This window comes from Gekko japonicus, unplaced genomic scaffold (assembly GCF_001447785.1).
Source record: "Gekko japonicus isolate JY-2015 unplaced genomic scaffold, Gekko_japonicus_V1.1 scaffold1349, whole genome shotgun sequence".
NCBI lineage: Eukaryota > Metazoa > Chordata > Lepidosauria > Squamata > Gekkonidae > Gekko > Gekko japonicus.
The window spans coordinates 238,797-261,057 of NW_015174314.1; the positions used below are offsets into that span (position 1 = coordinate 238,797).

The window sequence follows — 22,261 nt, forward strand, 5'->3', positions numbered from 1 at the left end:
CGCAGCAAAAAACTAGTACCTCGGAGGTACTAGTTTCCGGAAACCGCGGGGCTAGGGCGGGCGTCTGATCGCGTTTCCGGTTGTATCCGGCGCCCGCCCATGTCTCCTTGCAAAAAGCTTTTTTCCACCCAAGTCTCCATGGATGCGCACAAGCACCCAACGGAGCATGCGCATACTTCAATGTACAGGGGAAAAAACCGTTTGGTCTGGAGGAAGGCAAAGAGGCGACTCCTTGTCCAACCGTCTCCAGGAGCCGCACAGAAGGCAGCTCAGAGTCGCCCAGAGCGGCGACCCCCCCCCCCCCCCGGCGGCCCTTTCGGTTTCATTGTCAGGACCCAAGCTCCCTCTTCCCCACCCCTTGGCCACGTCCCTTTCTCCCTTCTCCTCCCACCGAGTGCCCTTCTGGGACATGTAGTCCGTTTCAGCCACTTCTTTGCCGCATGGTCGTGTGATCAGCACCTCCCCCCTATACACGGGACCTTTACGGGACCTCCAGGAGACGTCTGCTCACGCAACCGCGCGTTATTCTGCCCCGGGGCTAACAGCTACGCTTCCCCCCTGCATTTTCCTGCCTGTGTGACCGGAGCCCTAACCCTATGAAGTAGGTATTGTTTCTGAGAGCTGCTTATCCTACATACAAACAGCCTCAAGCACAAGCATTCATCTGACACTTTCTTCAAACAATCTGGCAAATTAAAAATCATTCTGCCATGATGGGTTTTGGAGATATATGTTAACGCCTCACCTACGTGGTTATCTCTGAGTAATGCCTTCTGAAGGAATGTGGTAGTGATACAGAATGAATGTATTGGATCTAATTTTCCCTCAGGAGCAAGGGTCTCTACTTGCAGAGCATAATTTCCCAACTCCTGTGGGGGGAACCCCCACCCCACCCCCACTAAATCCTGTCTCTGAAACACTGGTCTGGATCCAAGCCATTGTCTCCTTGGCCAAGGAATTCCTTGGCCACTTTTTTTTTTCTTCTTCCAAGGAGAGCACAGTGGAAATGAATGGAGCTTTTGTGTTTAGATGGAGTAATCCCAAGACCGCCTGACCTGGATGGCCCAGGCTGGCCTGATCTCATCAGATCTCAGAAGTTAAGCAGGGTTGATGCTGGTTAGTACTTGGATGGGAGACCACCAAGGAAGTCCAGGGTTTGTTCCAAAAGCAGGCAATGGCAAACCACCTCCGTTCGTCTCCTATAGAATGGGCTTCTACTATAGAATTTTTGCCCAAATACCAGAGCATCGCCACAACACCATCAGCATGACGACATCTCTTCATGGCGCGGTGGGAGCAGTGGCGCAGGCAGTACAGCGCCTGCAAAGTAACAACTATAGCGAACAGCCTCAATGACTGTTCGAGACTCCACCGCGGCCAGAGTGAGCTTCCGGCCCTTTGTCCCAGCTCCCACCAACCCAGCGGTTCGAAAGTAAGTGCAAGTAGATAAATGGGTACCTGCCCTAGGTGGCAGGGGGCACCCACCTCCTGGTTCCATGCCAGGAGTGTTGGCGGTGGCGGCGGAGACGGCGGCGGCAGCAACAACAATGGCGGCGGAGCTCCTGGCGATCTAAGGAAGACGGCGACCAGATCTGATGGAGGTGGAGCCACGGCGATGTGGGCGCAAGACGGCGTAGCACGGCAGGAGCCTGAAGGACGTAAGCCGGAAGCTGCAGCCGGAAGCAGTCACACGCAGAGGAGGAAACATCGAGCCTGCCGGAGGTGGTCGCCGGTTACCCTGAAGACGCCAGAATAATACCCGTAGCCCGCCGGGAGAAGATAGAACGCGCCACCAAAAAGGGTGTCGGTAGGCAGCCCGCCCCCTCTGTGAAATGTGTGGCCCTAGGTAGGCTAACTAACTACTATACTAGTAGTACAGTGTAAACCGCTCTGAGACCCATTAGGGGTCATGGGCGGTATATAAATCCAATGTAAATAAATAAATAAATAAAATAAATCTCTTCCAGTGCATGCTGGAGGTGACATTGCCACTTTGTGGCCTTGTAGCCTCGGCCTCCTCCCTGTCCTGGTAAATCCCGCTCCCCCCGGGCCAGTTGATTGGCGGCAGGGGTGGGGCCTGGTGGTGAGGGACTCTCCCGCCTCCACGAGGGGGACTGGCGACCCCGGATGGTGGGGTTGGGTGAGAGGAAGGACATCAGTGGGGTATAATTCCATAGAGTCCATTTCCAAAGCAGCCATTTTCTCCAGGGCAGCTGATCTTTGTGGCCTGGAGATCAGTTGGAATTCCAGGAGATCTCCATCGCCCACCTGAATGTCGGGCAAGCCTACCTATGCATGCTTACCTGGGAGTAAGCCTGCTGTGACTCAGCTACCAAGTATAAAATGGGCATGGCATCGGACTAAAAGGCTGCAGGGATTTTCTCATGAAAACAGTAATACCGAAAAAGTCTACAGTCTCAAAGGAGGAAGTTTCCAGAGAAAACTGAACCCATCGGTAGCGGTTTCTTCCCTTCCTTTCCCCCCAAAGGTCACTGGGTTTGCAGGCCACCATTGCCTCAATTGGGGGGGGGGGCAACAGTGGGAGGGCTTCTAGTGTCCTGGCCCCACTGGTGGACATCCTGATGGCACCTAGTATTTTTGGCCACTGTGTGACAGAGAGTGTTGGACTGGATGAGCCATTGACCTGATCCAGCATTGGCTTCTCTTATGTTCTTATGTTCTTAACCTGGTAAATCCAAAACGAAGCTTTACCGATACTTTCAGTTGCTGCTTGAGTTTTGTGCAGCAAAATTCTGTCTGCCTTGCCCAAAAGCTTGTCATGTGCTAGTATCTCAAAACTAAGCCGATCTACATGTATTCGAAAAGCTAACTTTATTTTGCCAGACTTTGTGTCGCCTAGGAACGGTCCTTCCATAATTAGTTTTCAGATGTCCTTTCTTCTGTCTTGCAAACCAACATTGGTTAATTACCTTAGTCAAATGCCACTCAGTGGATTAACTTGCTCTCTTTATGGTACAACATGGCCTGTGAAAAGCTGTGGAAAAGTTAGTAACTCTCTTAAATGCAGCATAGCATTGCTGTCAGTCTTTGAAGCTGTGTTATCTAACTCATAAGTGTGCGTCTGTGCTGGAGCCATGGTATTTCCTTATGCCTTAGCATTTAAGGAAAATAATTCACATTCCATCAAGCCTTGTAATTGCAGGACCTGGAACATGACATACAGCACAAGCTGGTTTGCTCCTGACATATCCAGGGCTCTTGTCAGTTGCCATGCCTACCGAGCCGGCAAGTCTGAGCACCAGAGGCCTTTGAATGCATTATTAAAACTAGCTGCATATGTGCCTGTGAGGTTCATTTTCAGAGCCCGTGGATTCGGTGAAAATATTCATCGCCTGAAAGATCAGTAAGTCAAAGCAGGAAGATTTCCTCCCTTTCACCCCTGCTCCCAGAGCCAGTTTGGTGTAGTGGTTAGGAGCACGGACTCTCATCTGGGAGAACCAGGGCTGATTCCCCACTCCTCCACTTGCAGCTGCTGGTGTGGCCTTGGGTCAGTTACAAGTCTTTTCAGAGCTGTTCTCTCAGGAGCAGTTCTCGAAAGAGCTCTCTCAGCCCCAACTACCTCACAGGGTGTCTGTTGTGGGGAGGGGAAGGGAAAGACGTTTGTAAGCTGCTCTGAGACTCCTTTGGGTCGTGAAGGGCAGGGTAAAATCCAATCTCTTCTTCTTCTTCTTCAAGAGGGGACTGGGTAAACCTATGGAGCAGAGGTCCGTGAGTGGCTGTTAGCCAGAAGGTATAGATCAGGGGTGTCAAACTCATTTGTTATGAGGGCCAAATCTGACATAAATGAAACCTTGTTGGGCCGGGCCATGTGGGTCATAAAATGTAATGCCAGGTAGCGGAGATATAAACTTTATAAAGGACACAAACATTATTAAAGATTTCTTTAAAACTTAAAACATGCTTAAAATACTAGCACTCTTGCAATATTTTGTTTATTTAACAGTCTCTGATAACTGACACCTCTTGCTTTGAATTATTGCATCAAAATCTGGCGACAATGTCTGTCCTGTAGCAATCTTGAGTATGGTTAAGAGCGTGAACTCTAATCTGGGAGAACCGGGTTTGATTCCCCACACCTCCACTTGCAGCTGCTGGATGACCTTGGGCAAGCCATAGTTCTTTCAGAGCTGTTCTGTCAAGGGCAGTTTCTGTCAGAGCTCTCTGAGCCCCATCTACCTCACAGGGTGTCTGTTGCGGGGAGGGGAAGGGAGTTTGTAAGCCGCTCTGAGACTCGAAGTGAAGGGTGGGGTATAAATCCAATCTCTTCTTCTTCTTGTTCTTCCCCTGTGATTGACGGAACTGGGCAAAGCAAGCCCCGGAGACGAGGAGCGGTAGGAGCCTCAGCCAGTGGAGGGAAGAGAGACTTTGCTCTGTAGCTCTGCTGTGCGATTGAGAAAGCCTGGCAAAGCAAGCACTCTCTTTCGCTCCCCCCCTCTCTTCCTTCCCAAGGGAGGAGCCTCAGCCAATGGAGGAAGAGAGGCTTTGCTCTCTGGCTCTGCTTTGCGATTGAGAGAGCCTGGCAAAGCAAGCTGTGTCGCAGAAGAAACCAAGAGAGAGGGAGAAGTAAGCAGATGCATGATTGACACCCCTGGTATAGATGGAACACTCTGTCTGGGGCAGTGATGCTTCATATTCTTAGTGCTTGGGGGAGGGGGCAACAGTGGGAGGGCCCCTGGAGCTCTTGCCCTGATGGTGGACCAACACTATGCTGGGGATTATTAGGAAGGGAATTGAAAACAAATCAGCCAGTATCATAATGCCCCAATGGTGCAACCTCATTTGGATTACTGTGTACAGTTCTGGTCACCACGCCTCAAAAAGGATATTATAGCATTTAGAAAAAGTGCAGAAAAGGGCAACTAGAATGATCAAAGGGTTGGAACACTTTCCCTGTGAAGAAAGGTTAAAGCGCTTGGGTCTCTTTAGCTTGGAGAAATAACAGCTGAGGGGTGACATGATCAAGGTTTATAAGGTTATGCGTGGGATAGAGCAGGCAGAGAAAGAAGTACTTTTCTCCCTTTCTCACAATACAAGAACTCGTAGGCACTCAATGAAATTCTTGAGCAGTCAGGTTAGAGTAGATAAAAGGAAGTCCTTCTTCACCCAAAGAGTGATTAACACATAGAATTCACTGCCACAGGAGATGGTGGCAGCTACAAGCATGGACGACTTCAAGAGGGAATTAGATAAGCACATGGAGCAAAGGTCCATCAGTGGCTATTAGCCACAAGGTATAGATAGGGACTCTGGGGCAAGTGATGCTCTGTCTTCTTCATCTTGGGGGAGGTGTCAACAGTGGGAGGGCTCCTAGTGTCCTGGCCCCACTGATGGACCTCCTGATGGCACCTGGTATTTTTGGCCACTGTGTGACAGAGTGTTGGACTGGATGGGCCATTGGCCTGATCCAACACTGGGTTGTCTTATGTTCTTATGACCTCCTGATGGCACCTGGATTTTGGCCACTGTGTGACACAGAGTGTTGGACAAGATAAGCCACTGGCGTAATCCGACATGGCTTTTCTTAATGTCCTTTTGTTCTTCATCCCCAGCATCTCCAGTTAAAAGGACCAAGTAGTAGGTAATGTGAAAGGCTATGGGAGAGCAGCTGTCAGTCTTTGTGGACCTCGATGGAGCAAGGGTCTGATTCAGTATAAGGAAGCTTTGTGTATATGTGTAGTTACAGCAGCCTTTACTGCAGTGTTTTCCCTAGTATATATATTTTCATACCAAGAGCGAATAAATGTTCTTTGTGATAAAGGCCCGCTGGCCAACTTATTGGTGCACGATGTCAGGTTATAAAAATTAATGGACTCTTCAGCCAGAGCTGGGCTCTACATGCCAGGAGCAAAAAGAACAGTGAAGGGCAGTGAACGAGCTCAGCAGACCCAGAGCAGCGACTCACGAAAGCTCCTCCCTTGCCACAAATGTTGTTAGTCTATAAGGTGTTACTGGACTCTTGCTATTTTCTACTGCTAGTAAAGGTAAAGGTTCCCTTGCTCGAAAGCCAGTCGAATCCGACTCTAGGGTTGCGGTGCTCATCTCCGTTTCAAAGCCGAAGAGCCAGCGCTGTCCGAAGATGTTTCCGTGGTCATGTGGCCGGCATGGCTAAACACCAAGGCCACAGAACGCTGTTACCTTCCCACCGAAGTGGTACCTATTTATCTACTTGCAACTTCTTGCTTTCGAACTGCTAGGTTGGCAGGAACTACTGCTACGGACAGACTAAGACGGCTATCCTTCTTCATCTAAACCCAGAAGGGTTACGTCAGAATTCATCTGAAGACAGAACAGAAAGGCAGGCTCAGAATGCTAATTTTACGGAGAAATTGTCTGACTTCTGGAAGTTCACGCCAGACTCATCCTCCTATATATCCACTGCAAATGGGATGCTATATTGTTTTTAACTGTTTTTGAAAAGATGTCCTATATGGCTTCTTGCTTCTAGCAATTTCACAGAGATACAGTGCTAGAATTTTAATCTTGGAATATGAGTGGGAAATTATTTTATTTTTGAAAGACTGACTGGATCTTTTTTTTTTTTACTGAAAAAAAGTCAAATGGCAATAGACTCCATTTTGAAATCTGTTCCTGTTACAGAGAGAAGAGCTGCTTTGGGATCTAGTAGATTTCTTCTCTTTTTACTCCAGCTGCGTTGGGTTCTTTTTTAAAAAAAATTCAAATGAAACATTCATTCTGAAAATAATCATGCAGCGTATGGTGCGAGCTTAGGCGCTAGACTGGTGAATTACCTCATTTTCACACAGAGAAGCGTTTGTCTTAGGTCACGCCTGTGTGAAAATTGTCAAAGTTACCACATCAGGTTCTTTCTAGCAGGTTTAATCTTGCAGAGTGAGTGAGAACTTGCCTTAAGATTCACACAGGATCTCCCAGTGTGGTTGTTCATTTCTCCGGGAGAAGGGGGTACATCCAATTCCTGGAGCCGGGACAAGGGGGTACATCCAATTCCTGGTTTGTCTCAGAATGTAATCCCAGGGGGAAAATATTGCTTGAATAAAGTCAAAGAGGTGGCAGACATATTGTTGTTCTCTTTCGTAGAACAATAATATACTACTGAGAACTATGCATTCCTATGAAGGCGCTGCATGCATTTTAAACATTTATTATATCTGACAAGGGGACTTGTTTATGTCAAGAAGAAGAAGAGATTGGATTTATACCCCGCCCTTCACTTGGAGGCTCAGAGCGGCTTACAAACTGCTTTCCCTTCCCCTCCCCACAACAGACACCCTGTGAGGTAGGTGGGGCTGAGAGAGCTCTTTTCATGATCTGCCTTTTCAAGGACAGCTCTGACAGAACTATGGCTTGTCCGAGGTCATCCAGCAGCTGCAAGTGGAGGAGTGGGGAATCAAACCCGCTTCTCCCAGATTAGAGTCCGCACATTTAACCACTACACCAAACTGGCAAGATTCGAGTCCAATAGCCCCTTAAAAACCAACAAGATATCCAGGGTATAAGCTTTTAAGAGTCAAAGCTCCCTTCATCAGCATAGACATAACCTTACCTAAAACAGTGTGGCAAGACGATCCCAAGCCTTGGGGGCACAGAAACATAAGTAAAATTGGGGGAACAGTCCTGGGAGCCTGCAGACACTGGCTCCCAATATTCCTTGTCAATCCATAATATTTTAGGACTTTTTTGGGACCCATTTTTCAGTATCCCGAAAAATCCAGAATATTTCAGGGTTTTTTCGGAACCCATTTTTCAGTATCCCAAAAAAATCCTAGATATATTTCGGAGACCCAAATATATCTGGAAAATACTGATGAGGTATTTTTCAGATATATTTTCGGCCTCGGGATATCCAAACGCACATCCTGCTTGGTCTTTAAGGTGCTACTGGGTTTAAATCTTGCTCTTCTATGGCAGACCAACATGGCTCCCTACCTGAAACTATGTTTGTGTCAACAGGCTATACATTTTCAAATAAATAGATAATACCACCATATCTGTAGGCCAGTTTCCTATTATATCGATGGCAGGGGGGGCAAGGGAGCATGAAATCTGTTAGCTTGTGGAAACTGGGTAGCCAGGACAAATACACTCTCCGTGTAGATCTGTTCTGTGATAAATCACATTAATGTGCCACTTTGCTAGTCCATCCTGAGCCGCCCTGAGCCTACTTGCGGGGAGGGTGGGGTATGAATTGAATTAAATAAATAAATAAATAAATAAATAAATAAAATCCCATACTGTGTTCTTGGCTAAATTTAGCCAAGGAAAAGATTTTCACAGTAGGGTCATGGTACTGGTTTATTGCATTGATAGAATGTGTTCTTGGATGAATGTCCTTCTCTATCCCCTTCATTGTCAGTCATTGGCACACAGGAGTGGACTTCCATTTCGATAAATTACCACGGTGCAGTGAAGTGGCTAACAGTATGGTTCACATATCAGTTCAGCAGTGAACTCACTGGGTGACCTTAGTCAAGTAATTGTTCCCATGGCTCCCACATCTGCCTTGTGGGGATAATGCTAATGACTTACCTCACAGGACTGTTGTATGGATTATTGAGTGGATGTATGGAAATGGATGGCGGAGTTTAGGGAATAAGTATTACTGCTTCCTTTTTGCTTTTCAGTTTCCTGAGGAAGTTGTAATGCTATCCAAATGCTTTTTAAAACAAATACAAAAAAAACCCACTTGTCAAAGCTCTGTTGGCTTTCATAAAGGGTTTCTTGCATTATTTATTTATTTATTTATCCTTGGATTTATATCCCGCCCTACCCCGAAGGCTCAGGGTGGCTGACAAGGGCACAATGTGCCAAGATTATAACAATAAAAACACAAGTATAAAACAGTAAAATACAATAACAAATTTACGATACAAATTTAAACAAAGATGGGTAGATCTTAAACCCAACAGTAGCTTCCTGAAATCTGTCATCCACTTCATGCCAGGGGCCCCTCGCTGCCCAGTGGGATCCAGACAATCGTGGTGATAGTACGACGGTGCATAGAAGAGAAATGAAATTAATAGGCTGTCCAATGTGTTGAATACTTTAACAGAATCATAAGAACATAAGAGTGCTGCTGGATCCAGTAGCATCCTGGATCAGACCAGCAGTACATCTAATCCAGCATCCTCTTTCACAGAGTGGCCAGCCAGTTCTTCTAGAGGGTCAATAACAGGGCATAGAGTTAAAGGCCTTCCCCTGATGTTGCCTCCTGGCACTGGGAATCAGAGGTCTAGTGCCTCTGAATATGGAGGTACCCCTCAGTCACCATGGTTAGTAGCCATTGATAGACTTGCCCTCCATGAAGCTATCTAATCCCCTTTGAAAGCTGTTTCTTCCTGTGGCCATCCCTCTGGCAGCGAATACCACATTTTAATCATGTGTAAAGTAGTATATCCTTTCCCCCATCCTGAACCTATTGCCCATCAGTTTCAATAATAATAATAATAATAATAATAATAATAATAATAATAATAATAATAATCCTATTATTAAAATAAGGTTCTTGCTAGATGTGTCTATATGCGAAGCCACCATGAGGCTCACATCGGCTTCTTCTCCAGCTTGTGATACTGCCCACTTATCTGGGTTCTTTGGACTTCTTTGCACTGTTTGCACTGCGTAGAGGGATGTGAAGATTTGTAAAAATTAGGCTAACCTTTCCTTTGCTCCTTTGCAATCTCCTACCATAATCGGTACAAGTATAAATGTGTGTAAAGAAAACTTGATGCCTGTTCGCGCTTGTTTTGATGGACACATTATTGTAAGGGAAGGGATGTGCTTTATAGAATCCCAAAGATGCCTTAATAGGTTTGTTAGACCACCTAGTCCGCTGCGTTGTTATTGCATCAACGATTGCTTAAGAGATTTTGCTACATTTGTTTTATAAGCAAACTTAGCTTTTTATACATTATTGTGAAGTGTGATGAGTTCTATTGCAGACATCGTTAGTCCTATGCATAATGGAACATATTTTAAATATAATTTATTAGTTGCTCTGCATTTGGGTTTTTCTCTTTTTCCCTGGAGCTCAGAACGTCGTTTGGGAGTTTCCCTGAATCTTATAATGAACTGGGCTGGTGGTGATCCTTAAAAAAAAAAAAAAGTTTCCCTGATTCCTTTCTTTCCAGATTGGTGTAGTGGTTAAGTGTGCGGACTCTAATCTGGGAGAAGCGGGTTTGATCCCCCACTCTTCCATTTGCCGCTGCTGGATGACCTCGGGCAAGCCATAGTTCTGTCAGAGCTGTCCTTGAAAAGGCAGTTTTCTCAGCTCTTTCAGCCCCACCTACCTCACAGGGTGTCTGTTGTGGGGAAAAGGAGTTTGCAAGCCTCTCTGAGACTCCTTTGGGTAGTGAAGGGCGGGGTATAAATCCAATCTCCTCCTCCTCCTCCTCCTCCTCCTCCTCCTTCTTCTTCCACCCTCTCCCAAAGTAGAGATAGTTGTGAAGGAGACAAAATTCTCCCTACCTCAGACTGAATGCTGGATGGATTGACAGCTCTCATAGCCCATTTTTAACATATGTTTTCCTCATATATATAATTCACAGTTTTGTTCTGTGGTGCCCAGGAGTGGATAATAAAGCTTGTCTGAGGATCAGTAGATGAAAAGGGAGGGCCGGTGCCTGAGAGTTGTTGTTTGCCCACTGGATCCCCATGCCTGTAATGTGTGTTGAAAGGCTCTGTGTTCCGTTGCTCCTTGCACGCATGCACAGGAGGGAAGGCTGGCATTGGTGCTGTAATTCAGATGCCTTCCCCTTTACCTGTGCAGGATGGTTTATCCTTATACTCCCTATTACATCTGCAGAACTGAGGCTCCAGTGGGTACTGATGCGTGGATATCTGTGGCACTCTGGAAATGGAGAGTCGTACAGCTGCCCTTCTCTCTTTTTCAGTGGTCTTTGCTGTTCTTGGATGCTGGATGGGTGGAGTCTCTGCAGGTGTATACCTTGATGCGATTCCACCATTATTCCCTATTACCATTATCCTTCCATTCTTGTGTGTGCGCTGTGTCCCACAGGTGTGGAAGTTTGTTTATGTTATTTATTTACATTATTTGTAGTCCGTCTTTCTCGTTGGGACTCAAGGCCAATGTTCCCTCTAAGCTGTGGAGTGTTGTGAGCAAAAATTCTACTTTGTGAACTACCGGCATTAAAGTCGTGAACAACTGCCCGCACGTGTGCTTCCTCTGTTATGGCCCCCACCTTGTGGAACGGCCTACCTGAGGAGGTCAGGAAGACTCCCACTCTTACAGTTTCCCACAAACTATGAAAAATTGAATTATTCAGGAGGGCTTCTCTATACAGGCAATAGGGTTACATTGTACAAAATGGTTCGCAAAGTTACTTGTGGTCTATACCAATACTCCCGCTAAGCTGTGGAGTCTTGTGAGCAAAAATTCTACTTTGTGAGCTATTGGCATTTAAAATTGCGAGCGAGCGATTGGGCTACTGCATAAATGAGTTTGCTCTGGAGCCATCCTTCCTGAGCGAAGACAAAAATGTGTGAGCTGGAGGCTAACAAACTGTGAGCTAGCTCACACTAACTCAGCTTAGAGGGAACACTGCTCAAGGCGGATTGCGCAGAGTGAGTCACTGCATCAACCAGATGGGACATTCAATAAACAATGAAATAGGATTTGGGTTGCAGATCCAACCCGAGGTCTAAAAAACAGAACTGAGGCAAAGCATGAGTGTTAAACATGACACATTAAGTTATGCAGAATTACACAACTGAATCCACCCCACAACAAACTCTACACAGACCACCGTCCCTGATCATTTATCCAAGTAACTTTGTGGTGCCTTTTGTACAGTGCTACCCTATTGCCTGCGTTAAAGAGCCCTCTTGAATAGTTCAGAGTTGAGTGCTGTTGACCCTACACTGCACCTTGGTGAGCTGCAGTCCCCTATAGTATCGTATATGTCTCTAGCACTGTCTTAGGCTGTTTGGGTACATGTGGCTGATTTCAAGCCTGGTCTCCAAACCCTTTAGCTCAGGGTAGAATTGCTCTATATGGGTCTGTGGGACCGGGTGAGTTTTGTGTGAGGCCCCCAGCTGCTTAGCTGCAACAGTTGGTTGCTCCCCCTGTTCCAAGATGCGGTGGTAGCCCCTTCCCATGGAGATCAAGCAGCTGCTTCTGCATAGTGCAACCCATGGTGCAGGAGTGCGCATGTTGTTCATGTTGTTTACACCAACTGCATCAGTTGCATGGCTGTTGGCGATGGGAGGGAGGTTGTCAGTCTGGTAGGAAAGACGCAGGCAGGCTGTCCCACCCTAGTGATGATGTGACTTGCTCATGCATCGCCACAAGCATGAAGTTGTGCCAGGTAGAAAAACTATTAGCTGCTCATGTGAAAAAAGGCCTCAAATGGCTTTAAAAATCATTAGACATGCTGGTCGATCAATGACTGTAAGCTGTGATAGAATGGAGATTCTGTGCCTTGGGACGACATACGTGTGCAAATTCGGTCTGACCCAAATGGAGGGGGTTGCCATCATCTTCCTACCCTGCTTCCTAAGGTGTTTTGCGGTGTTGGAAGCACGATACAGGACTACGTGGACCCTTGGTCTTATCCAGCAAGGTTATGTTTTTACCAATTGTTAGAATTGGTACAGTTTGCTTGCCTGTAACCAGAGGTAATTTTGGGGGGGAACGCGGGGGATCGCAGTTCCCCCGGGTGAGGTGCGGGGGGCAGGGCACATGATGAAGCCCCGCCCCCTGCTTCTGGCCGCCCCGCTTCCAGCCCTCATTCAGCCAGGAGGTGGCAGGAGAAGAGGGAGGGTAAGTTGCTTCCTCCCCGCCTCTCCCCACCCCTGCCTGCCTGGGGCTTCCTCGCACTCCCGCTGGCCTTGCAGGTCCACTGCCAGGCCCCTGATGTCAGGGGGTGTAGCATATGCTAATGAGTTATGCTAATGAGTCCCCCTAGCTCTTTTTCTATGAAATGACCCCTGCCTGTAACTGCTGCCTTGCTGGATCAGACCAAGGACCACTGAAGACTACTCAGGAAACTGAAGCCTGAAATTTGATCAGATGGGTTTGACCAAAGAATCACTGTACTAGTGATTTTATTTGTTTTATTTATTTTAATGTGCTGGCTCTTGCCATGAATAGAAATGAATCCTCACCTCCTGTACAAGTAGCCAAGTTTCTGTCCTCTGTTATGAAAGTACGGGCTGAGATAATGTCTTGTACATAATTTTCTTTGATAACTTCTGTTTTCATTTTCTGAATTCACTGCCACAGGAGGTGGCGGTGGCTACAAACATGGGCGGCTTCAAGAGGGAATTAGATAAACATATGGAGCAGAGATCCATCAGTGGCTATTAGCCACAAGGTATAGCTAGGAACTCTCTGTCTGTGGCAAGTGATGCTCTGTATTCTTGGTGCTTGGGGGGCAACAGTGGGAGGGCTTCTAGTGTCCTGACCCCACTGGTGGACCTCCTGATGGCACCTGGTATTTTTGGCCACCGTGTGACAGAGTGTTGGACTGGATGGGCCATTGGCCTGATCCAACACTGGCTTCTCTTATGTTCTCTTATGTTCTTACTAGGATAAACAATATAGGTAGAGACACAATTTAATTAATTCACAGTGTTTGCTCTGTTTCTGTGTGGCTTGTGGGCTGTAATAAAGATTGACTTGACTGTGAAAGCAACCTGAAGCGGACTATTCTTTTCCTGCCATCTAGCTGGCCTGTGGACGGTGTTCACGCTAGGAGGAGCGGGAAGCAAGCGGACTCCTCAACAGGAAGAGTCTTCTCCTCTAGCCAACCAGAGCCTTCTACTGCTGCTCATATTAGCAAATCTAACTGATGCTCCTGACGCACCAAACCCTTACAGACAAGCTATTATGTCCTTTAAGAACACACAAGGTATGTACCTTTTTTTAAAAAAAGCCATCCTCCTGGCGTGAGCTGAAGTAGATAAAGGCATATGTCTGTGTTCAGATTCTGGCTGGGCTGTGGGCTTGTGTTGGACAGGCATCGACAAGTTGAGCTTTCTCATTCTCAGCTTCCCATCTGAAAATGCCCTATAGATAGAGTTGAAGTAGATAAAGGCATATGTCACTTAGGACTGCCTGTCAGATCTCTGTGTTCAAATTCTGGCTGGGCTGTGGGCTTGTTGTGTTGGACAGGCATCGGCAAGTTGAGCTTTCCCATTCTCAGCTTCCCATCTGAAAATGCCCTGAACTGGGTAGCCCAGGAGAGCCGCATCTCGTCAGAAGCTATGCAGGGTTGGCCCTGGTTAGTGTTTGTATGGGAGACCCCCAAGGAAACCCAGGTTTGCGCTGCAGAGGCCAGCAATGGGAACTGGGTAGCCCAGGAGAGCCTGATTTCGTCAGAAGCTATGCAGGGTTGGCCCTGGTTAGTGTTTGTATGGGAGACCCCCAAGGAAACCCAGGTTGCGATGCAGAGGCCAGCAATGGCAAGCCACCTCTGAACATCTCTTGCCTTGAAAACCCCAGAGGGTTCTCTGTAAGTCAGCTGAGAGCCAGTTTGGTGTAGCGGTTAGGAGCGCGGACTCTAATCTGGGAGAACGAGCCATTTAAATAATCTCTGATCTGAACCGTGAAAATAAACTTCATTGGGACTAATGGGAAGGAAAGCATGGATTCGGTTAGACGAAACTGATAAAGCCCTGTGCTTGGGGTTTTTTATTTTTCCTCCTCCAGATAGCACAGCTCTTCCGTCACCAAATCCTCACGCCTTCCAGATTAATTTCAACAGCTTGTACACCACCTTGTGTGAACAGCAGAACCTGGATCAAGCCACCCTCCTCTTATACACTCTGCTGCATCAGAACACCAATGTCCGAACATACATGTTGGCTCGAACGGATATGGAAAATCTGGTAAGTGCTGTGCCTAGTCAGCCGGAGAGCAGCAGAGCGCGATTGTGAAGGCTGTGTGTTGTTCTGTGGCTGAGACGACTGGCTGCTGGGATGGGAGTGAAGTCAAGTCATGTTTGTGTGACGCTCTGGCTTGAAGAAATGGGGATTTAAAAGTTGATGGGTCTTTTGAGTGTGGCTCGCAGTTTGCATGCACATTTACTTGGAAGTAAGTCCCCGTGGTGTGGGTGAAAGTGGCTTCTGAGTAATGTGTGTAGGATGCCTATGTCTTTTGGTGTAGTGGTTAAGTGCGCGGACTCTAATCTGGGAGAACTGGGTTTGATTCCCCACTCCTCCACTTGCACCTGACTGGATGACCTTGGGCAAGCCGTAGTTCTGATAAGAGCTGTCCTTGAAAAAGAGCAGTTTCTGTCAGAGCTCTCTCAGCCCCACCTACCTCACAAGGGTGTTTGTTGTGGGGAGGGGAAGGGAAAGAAGTTTGTAAGCCGCTCTGAGACTCCCTTGGGTAGTGAATCCAACCTCCTCCTCCTCCTCCTCCTCCTCCTCTTCTTCTTCTTCTTCTTCTTCTTCTTCTTCTTCTTCTTCTTCTTCTTCTTCCTCCTCATGTGAGCCTTTCTCTGCCTGCTCCGCCCAGCTCAGTTGGAGAGCCTCCTGCAGCCTCCCTCCTCCACTGCTCTCTCAGCATGCCTCCCTCATGGTCTTAGCACATGAGCAGCGTTTTAGCTCTCAGATCTCAGCCAGGAAAAGACCTTGCAATTCCCAGTGTATAGTTTAATACCTCAGTGATCACAAACGTTTCTGTGGTCGATACTCTTCTTTACGTTCTTCATATGAGCAAAAGGATGGACAGAGGTGGCTCTGCCTCCCCTAAGAAGACTTACTGGCACCAAATCCCGTTTTCTAACATTCTGTTGGGGATTTGGAGGTCTTTCCCTCAACCACTTGCATGTTAGAGGAACCACGGTCTTTGAAGAACTCGTGACTTTATCCGCACTGAAGTGGAACACCATGACGTACTTGTTCTTTCTCCATCCCTCACGGGTGAAAAATCACCTCTAAGCCCGGAAATAATACTCTAAGCAAAGCATGTCACTTTCCAGGAAAAGTTGATGTAATTGATGAAAGCATCACTTGAAAACTTTCCCCCCCAAACCCATGCCATAAAACTGCCTCTTCTGACCCATCCTGTGTTCCCCCCCCCCAATGTTATTGCCCTTTAATTTCAGTAAGTTTTTTGTACATTTTGTTTGCTGCCTTTTTATCTGTTCCACAGGAAAATTAAAAGTCGGCTCTGCCTTCTCCTGTCCGCAAACGCATGCACGCACTCAAGCAGACAGACAGTTTCCTTCTCCTTTGATATTCCTCACTCACCGAGAGCATCAGTAGAAAAGAGCAAGAGTCCAGTAGCACCTTAAAGACTGACAAAATTTGTAGCAGGGTATGAGCTTTTGTGAGTCACTGCTTCCTTTGAAGAAGTGAGCAATGACTCATGGAAGCTTCTCCCCTGCCACAAATTTTGTTAGTTTTTAAGCTGCTCCTGGACTCTTGCTCTTTTCTACTGCTACAAACAGACTAGCGCGGCTACCAGTGTTCCCTCTAAGCTGAGTTAGTGTGAGCTAGCTCACAGTTTTTTAGCCTCCGGCTCACACATTTTTTTCCTGGCTCAGGAAGGATGTCTCCGGAGCAAACTAATTTATGCAGTAGCCAAATCGCTGGCTCACAACTTTAATGCCAGTAGCTCACAAAGTAGAATTGTTGCTCACAAGACTCCACAACTTAGAGGGAACATTGGCGGCTACCCATATCAGTCTGTCAGAAGCACGACTGGCAGACTTGCTAGCTTCTGAGACTGACTTGTCTTTTCACTTCATGTTTTATCCTTTCCTCGGCCTTTTACATTTGATTTCTAAATCAATGTCAGTATGTTTTTGGACGGGTTCGCTATGGTGCAGAGATCAGTTTCTTTCCCTTGCTTAATTTTGCACGGGCCTCAACTGCATTTGTTAACAGGTCTCCACACTCTCCATTGGTCACAGTTTTCTGGGGTGTTTTTTTTTGAATTGGTGAATTCTTACAGAGAATCGCATGCATGAAAGAAGCATGAAATTTGCCCTCAGCAGTAAGCGTGGGCATCGGTACCCCATTAAATTCACACAGTGAAAGGCTGTACTGGAAGCTGGTGCAGTCTTAATGGATTAAGCGTTGGAAGACCTGGATTCAAACATCGGTGCAGCCCTGGAGCTTGCTGTTTTCATATTTGGAGTAGCCTGAATAAACCAGACTGGCCAAGCTCCTGACAGCTTGGAAGCTAAGCAAGGTCGGACATGTATAATACTTGGATGGGAAGACCAGAGTTGCTGTGCAGGGGAAGGCGGGGGCAAACCACCTCTTCTCATCTTTCACCCTGAAAACCCTGTGATGGATCTCCATCCTTTGGTTGCAACCAGACAGCACTTTGTTATTAAATATCTGAAACCCAGTGCTAGGAGGCAACATCTGTGCCTTGTTTGTTGGTCTTCCAGGACAACTCCAAACATACAAAGAGACCTGCTGGATCAGATGAGTGGTTCATCTAGTCCACCTTCCTGTCTCACACAATGCCCAAATAGTTCCTTCAAAGGGTGAAGAGAATATAGAGGCCAGGGCCTTCGATGTGTGAAAAAGGTGGCTAGACTAGATGGACCGCTCATCTGATCCAGCAGGGCTCTTACGTTCTTATTTTGTCTCTAGGCCTCCTCTACCTCACACAGTTGTTGTGGAGATAAGGGGTGGGGGCATAAACTCCTTCCTCAGAGGATGATTGGAGTAATATAATCAGTTCCCTCAAGGGACAGCCAGTTTATGGTGATCCCATAGGGTTTTCAAGGCAAGAGATGAACGGAGGTGTGGTTTGCCATTGCCTACCTTTGCATAGGGAGCTGCGGTGGCTCAAGTGGTTAAGACGCTGAACTGCAGGCTCTGGAAGGTCAGTAGTTCAGCAGTTCAAGTGTGCCGCATGACGGAGTGAGCGCCCGTCTCTAGTTCCAGCTCCTGCCAACCTAGCAGTTCGAAAGCAAGAAATTGGAAGTAGATAAATAGGGACCACTTTGGTGGGAAGGTAACAGCGTTCCATGCACCTTGGTATTTAGTCATGCCGGCCACATGACCACGGAAACGTCTTCGGACAGCGCTGGCTCTTTGGCTTGGAAACGGAGATGAGCACCGCAACCCTAGAGTCGGATTTGACTGGCTTTCGAGCAAAGGAACCTTTACCTCTGCATAGCAAACCTGGACCTCCTTGGTGGTCTCCCATCCAAGTACTAACCAGGACCAACCCAAGATCTGATGTGACTGGGCTAGCCAGGGGCACCCAGGTCACTGCAAGGAAAAGATCAAATCTGTCGGTAGGGAGAGGAGTTTGAGCATCACCGTATTCACCATATTCCAGATGGCTCAAGCAAATTAGCTGCGGCAAAGTACTATCAGAGAAGATAAAAACCTTGCTAACATGGCCCTTTCTTGTGATAAAGCTTGTAGCAGCACATTTTTTTGTTTTCTTTTATGATATATTTACTCAATATAGAAAAGAATAAGCTGATCTAGTCAGATTTCCCATAAAATATTGCTTTTCAGAATGATCATCAACCGACTGCGGTACAGCAAAACTGCCCATTCAACCAAAGATTTTTTTTATTGACTTGCTATCCACTATTTAAAAAAAAAAAGGACTGCAGAGCCCTTTTTGCTAAAAAGCAAGATGGTAGAAGGAAAGAGAAGAGGAGAATATTTGCAGCTTAGAACCATGGATAAGCTAAGATAGCCCTTTATAAAACAATGTAATAATAAATGCTGGGGGATCCAGTAAACCGTATAAACGATCTTGGATCTGAATGATATTATAATTTGACTGGTTTGAGGATGAAAAAAACCCTCAGGCTGTCCATCTGAGATGGATGCATAATATCTTAAGAACATAAGAAGAGCCCTGCTGGATCAGACCAGTGGTCCATCTAGCCCAGCATCCTGTCTCACACAGTGGCCAGCCAGTTCCTCTGGAGGGCCAACAACAGGGCATAGAGGCTGAGGCCTTCATAAGAACATCAGAAGAGCCCTGCTGGATCAGACCCAATGGCCCATCTATTCCTGCTATGTAAACCTACTATGTAAACCTGCTATGTAGAACCTGCTATGTAAACCGCCCAGAGACCCCCAAGGGGGTTAGGGCGGTATAAGAAATCGAAGATATAAATAAATAAATAAATAAATTCCAGCATCCTGTCTCACACAGGGGCCAGCCAGTTCCTCTGGATGGCCAACAGCAGGGGATAAAGTCTGATGCCTTCCTAAGAACATCAGAAGAGCCCTGCTGGATCAGACCCAATGGCCCATCTATTCCTGCTATGTAAACCTACTATGTAAACCTGCTATGTAGAACCTGCTATGTAAACCGCCCAGAGACCCCCAAGGGGGTTAGGGCGGTATAAGAAATCGAAGATATAAATAAATAAATAAATAAATTCCAGCATCCTGTCTCACACAGGGGCCAGCCAGTTCCTCTGGATGGCCAACAGCAGGGGATAAAGGTCGATGCCTTCATAAGAACATCAGAAGAGCCCTGCTGGATCAGGCCAGTGGTCCATCTATTCCAGCATCCTGTCTCACACAGTGGCCAACCAGTTCCTCTGGAGGGCCAACAACAGGGCATAAAATGACAAGGCCTTCATAAGAACATCAGAAGAGCCCTGCTGGATCAGGCCAGTGGTCCATCTATTCCAGCATCCTGTCTCACACAGTGGCCAGCCAGTTCCTCTGGACGGCTGACATCAGGGCATAGTGGCCAAGGCCTTCCTGTGATGTTGCCTCCTGGCTCTGGGATTCAAAGTTCAGTGCCTCTGAATGTGGAGGTTCCCCTCAGTCACCATGGCTAGTATCTATTGATAGACTTATCCCCCATGAATCTATTGAATCCCCTTTTAAAGCTGTTTCTTCCAGTGGCCATCACTATATCCTCTGGCAGCGAATTCCACATTTTAATCACTCTCTGTGTAAAGAAGTATTTCATTTAGTCTTGTCTTGAATCTGCTACCCATCAGCTTCCTTGGATGTCCTCGAGTTCTAGTATCTTAAAATGACGCAGAGAAGTACATTAGACCCGGTCTGTTTAAACTGCCAAAGCGATTGAGTTAAACTGAGATTACAGTTATTAGTCTTGTGATATAAATTGGAGCTCTACAAATTCAGAATGCACTGATCCCCCTTTAAAAGCACCACTGGGAATCTTGGTTTATTAGGAATTGAGTTATACGTCTCCCGCAGGAGTTTATTTACCGTGTTTTAATTTTTTCTGGCAGCAGCAGAAAACAAACGAAAGGCCGTTAAGCATTTTTATGTCACTAGAAGGATTTTTAATCCCCCCCCCCCTTTTCTGGAGTTTATGAATTATCATGAAATAAGGAAGAATTAAAACTGTCTTCGGTTTGGGACGCACTGATGTGCTATATTAATTTTTTCCCCCCTCTTCAAGGTTTTGCCGATTCTTGAGATTCTTTATCATGTTGAAGAAAGAAACTCGCACCATGTCTACATGGCTCTCATAATTCTGTTAATCCTTACTGAAGATGACGGCTTCAATCGGTCCATTCATGAAGTGGTAAGTTCTGCACTATGGTAAATAGACTTAAAATAATAATTAAATGTACATCTGTGTAAGGATAAATGTAACGTTATGGTGGTGGTGGTCACCTGGTTTGTTGGGATGGTTATTGTCTTCTCAGCTGAGCTGGTTTTTATGGAGTCAGTTTCCTTCTGAGCATTTGCCGTTTCCCCACAGGCTTATTAGGCCAGTCTTTCCAAATGCCTTTCATGATAGTCCTCAGTAGAAGAGAAGAAGAAGAGTAGGTTTTTATACCTCACTTTTCTCCACTTTACGGCGTCTCAAAGCAGCCTGGTTGGGGCTATAAGTTGTTTGATGATTGTTTGGGTAACAGTTGTGCAGTTGGGGATTAAGGGGGGGTTGTGTGGAGATAAGCAGTGTGGGTAAAATTATAGCAATTATGATTAGTGGGATGCCTAGTATTTGTGGGCCTTCCCTTCCTCTCCCCACTAGAGGCACCTTGTGAGGCAGGTGGGGTTGAGAAGGTTCTGAGAGAACAGTGACTGGCCCAAGGTCACCCAGCAGGCCTCATGGGTCTCAAAGCAGCTTACAATTGCCTTGCCTTCCTTTCCCCACAACAGGCACTTTGTGAGGCAGGTGGGGCTGAGGGAGTTCTGAGAGACCTGGGACTGGCCCAAGGTCACCCAGCAGGCCTCATGGGTCTCAGAGCAGCTTACAATCGCCTTCCCTTCCTCTCCCCCACAAAAGCCACCTTGTGAGGTAGGTGGGGCTGAGAGCGTTCTGAGAGAACTGAGACTGGCCCAAGGTCACCCAGCAGGCTTTGTGTGAAGGAGGAGAGGGGAATCAAACCTGGTTCTCCAGATTACAGTGTGCCGCTTTTAACCACTACACCATCAGTAGTATGTGAGAGCAAGATTCAGATCTAGTATATAAGCTTTCAACTCTACACTCCCTTTGTCAGAATCTGATGAAGGGAGCTTTGACTCTCAGAAGCTTAGACCGTGGTGTTAAAGTGTTGCTGGATTCTGATCTTTCTCTTCTACCGCAGAACGACATGGCTACCCACCCGCAACCATCTCAGTAGTATGTGTAGCTTAGTATTGCCACTTGGACTTCGTCTTCACATGTCCTACTTACTGTGCCCTGTGCCATCAGGGCCGTGGCCTTTAATATCTCTCAATGCTGTATCACTTTCTTTAAGATTAGACTGATGGCGGACGTGTTCTGAACTCACCATTATCCAAGTTTATTCTCTTTCCCCTCCCCCCTCCATCTCATCTGAATATTTACATTGCCTATCTGAGCTAACTGGTTGATAGCTGTTAACATTTAAGGAAAATCAGTCTAGAGATGAAATTTAAATGCACTGGCCGTCATCTGAAATTTTGTAGAGCTACTTAAAAGCTCACACTTTGACGGCTTTTGCCAGCCCTGTGGAATTTTAAAATTATATTTCTTCAAACAGTTGACCTCTGAGAGCCAGTTTGGTGTAGTGGTTAAGTGTGCGGACTCTAATCTGGGAGAACCAGGTTTGATTCCCCACTCCTCCACTTGCACCTGGCTGGATGACCTTGGGTCAGTCACAAGCTCTGACACAGCTGTCCTTGAAAAAGAGCAGTTTGTGTCAAGAGCTCTCTCAACCCCACCCACCTCACAGGGTGTCTGTTGTGGGGAGGGGAAGGGAAAGGAGTTTGTAAGCCGCTCTGAGACTCCAAGTGAAGGGCGGGGTATAAATCATATCTCTTCTTCTTCTTCTTCTTCTTCTTCTTCTTCTTCTTCTTCTTCTTCTTCTTCTTCTTCTTCTTCTTCTTCTTCTTCTTCTTC

The 22,261-nt window shown here is 46.7% G+C and overlaps 1 protein-coding gene across 1 annotated transcript in view; it reads left to right on the forward strand.

The window, feature by feature from the left end:
* DYM (dymeclin) overlaps window positions 1-22,261 on the forward strand; it is a 294,566-nt gene that overhangs the window by 106,134 nt on the left and 166,171 nt on the right. Inside the window, exons 9-11 of the mRNA XM_015424156.1 lie at window positions 13,686-13,868; window positions 14,669-14,847; window positions 20,348-20,473. Of these exons, the coding sequence (XP_015279642.1) occupies window positions 13,686-13,868; window positions 14,669-14,847; window positions 20,348-20,473 (488 nt within the window). The remainder of the gene's footprint in view (window positions 1-13,685; window positions 13,869-14,668; window positions 14,848-20,347; window positions 20,474-22,261) is intronic.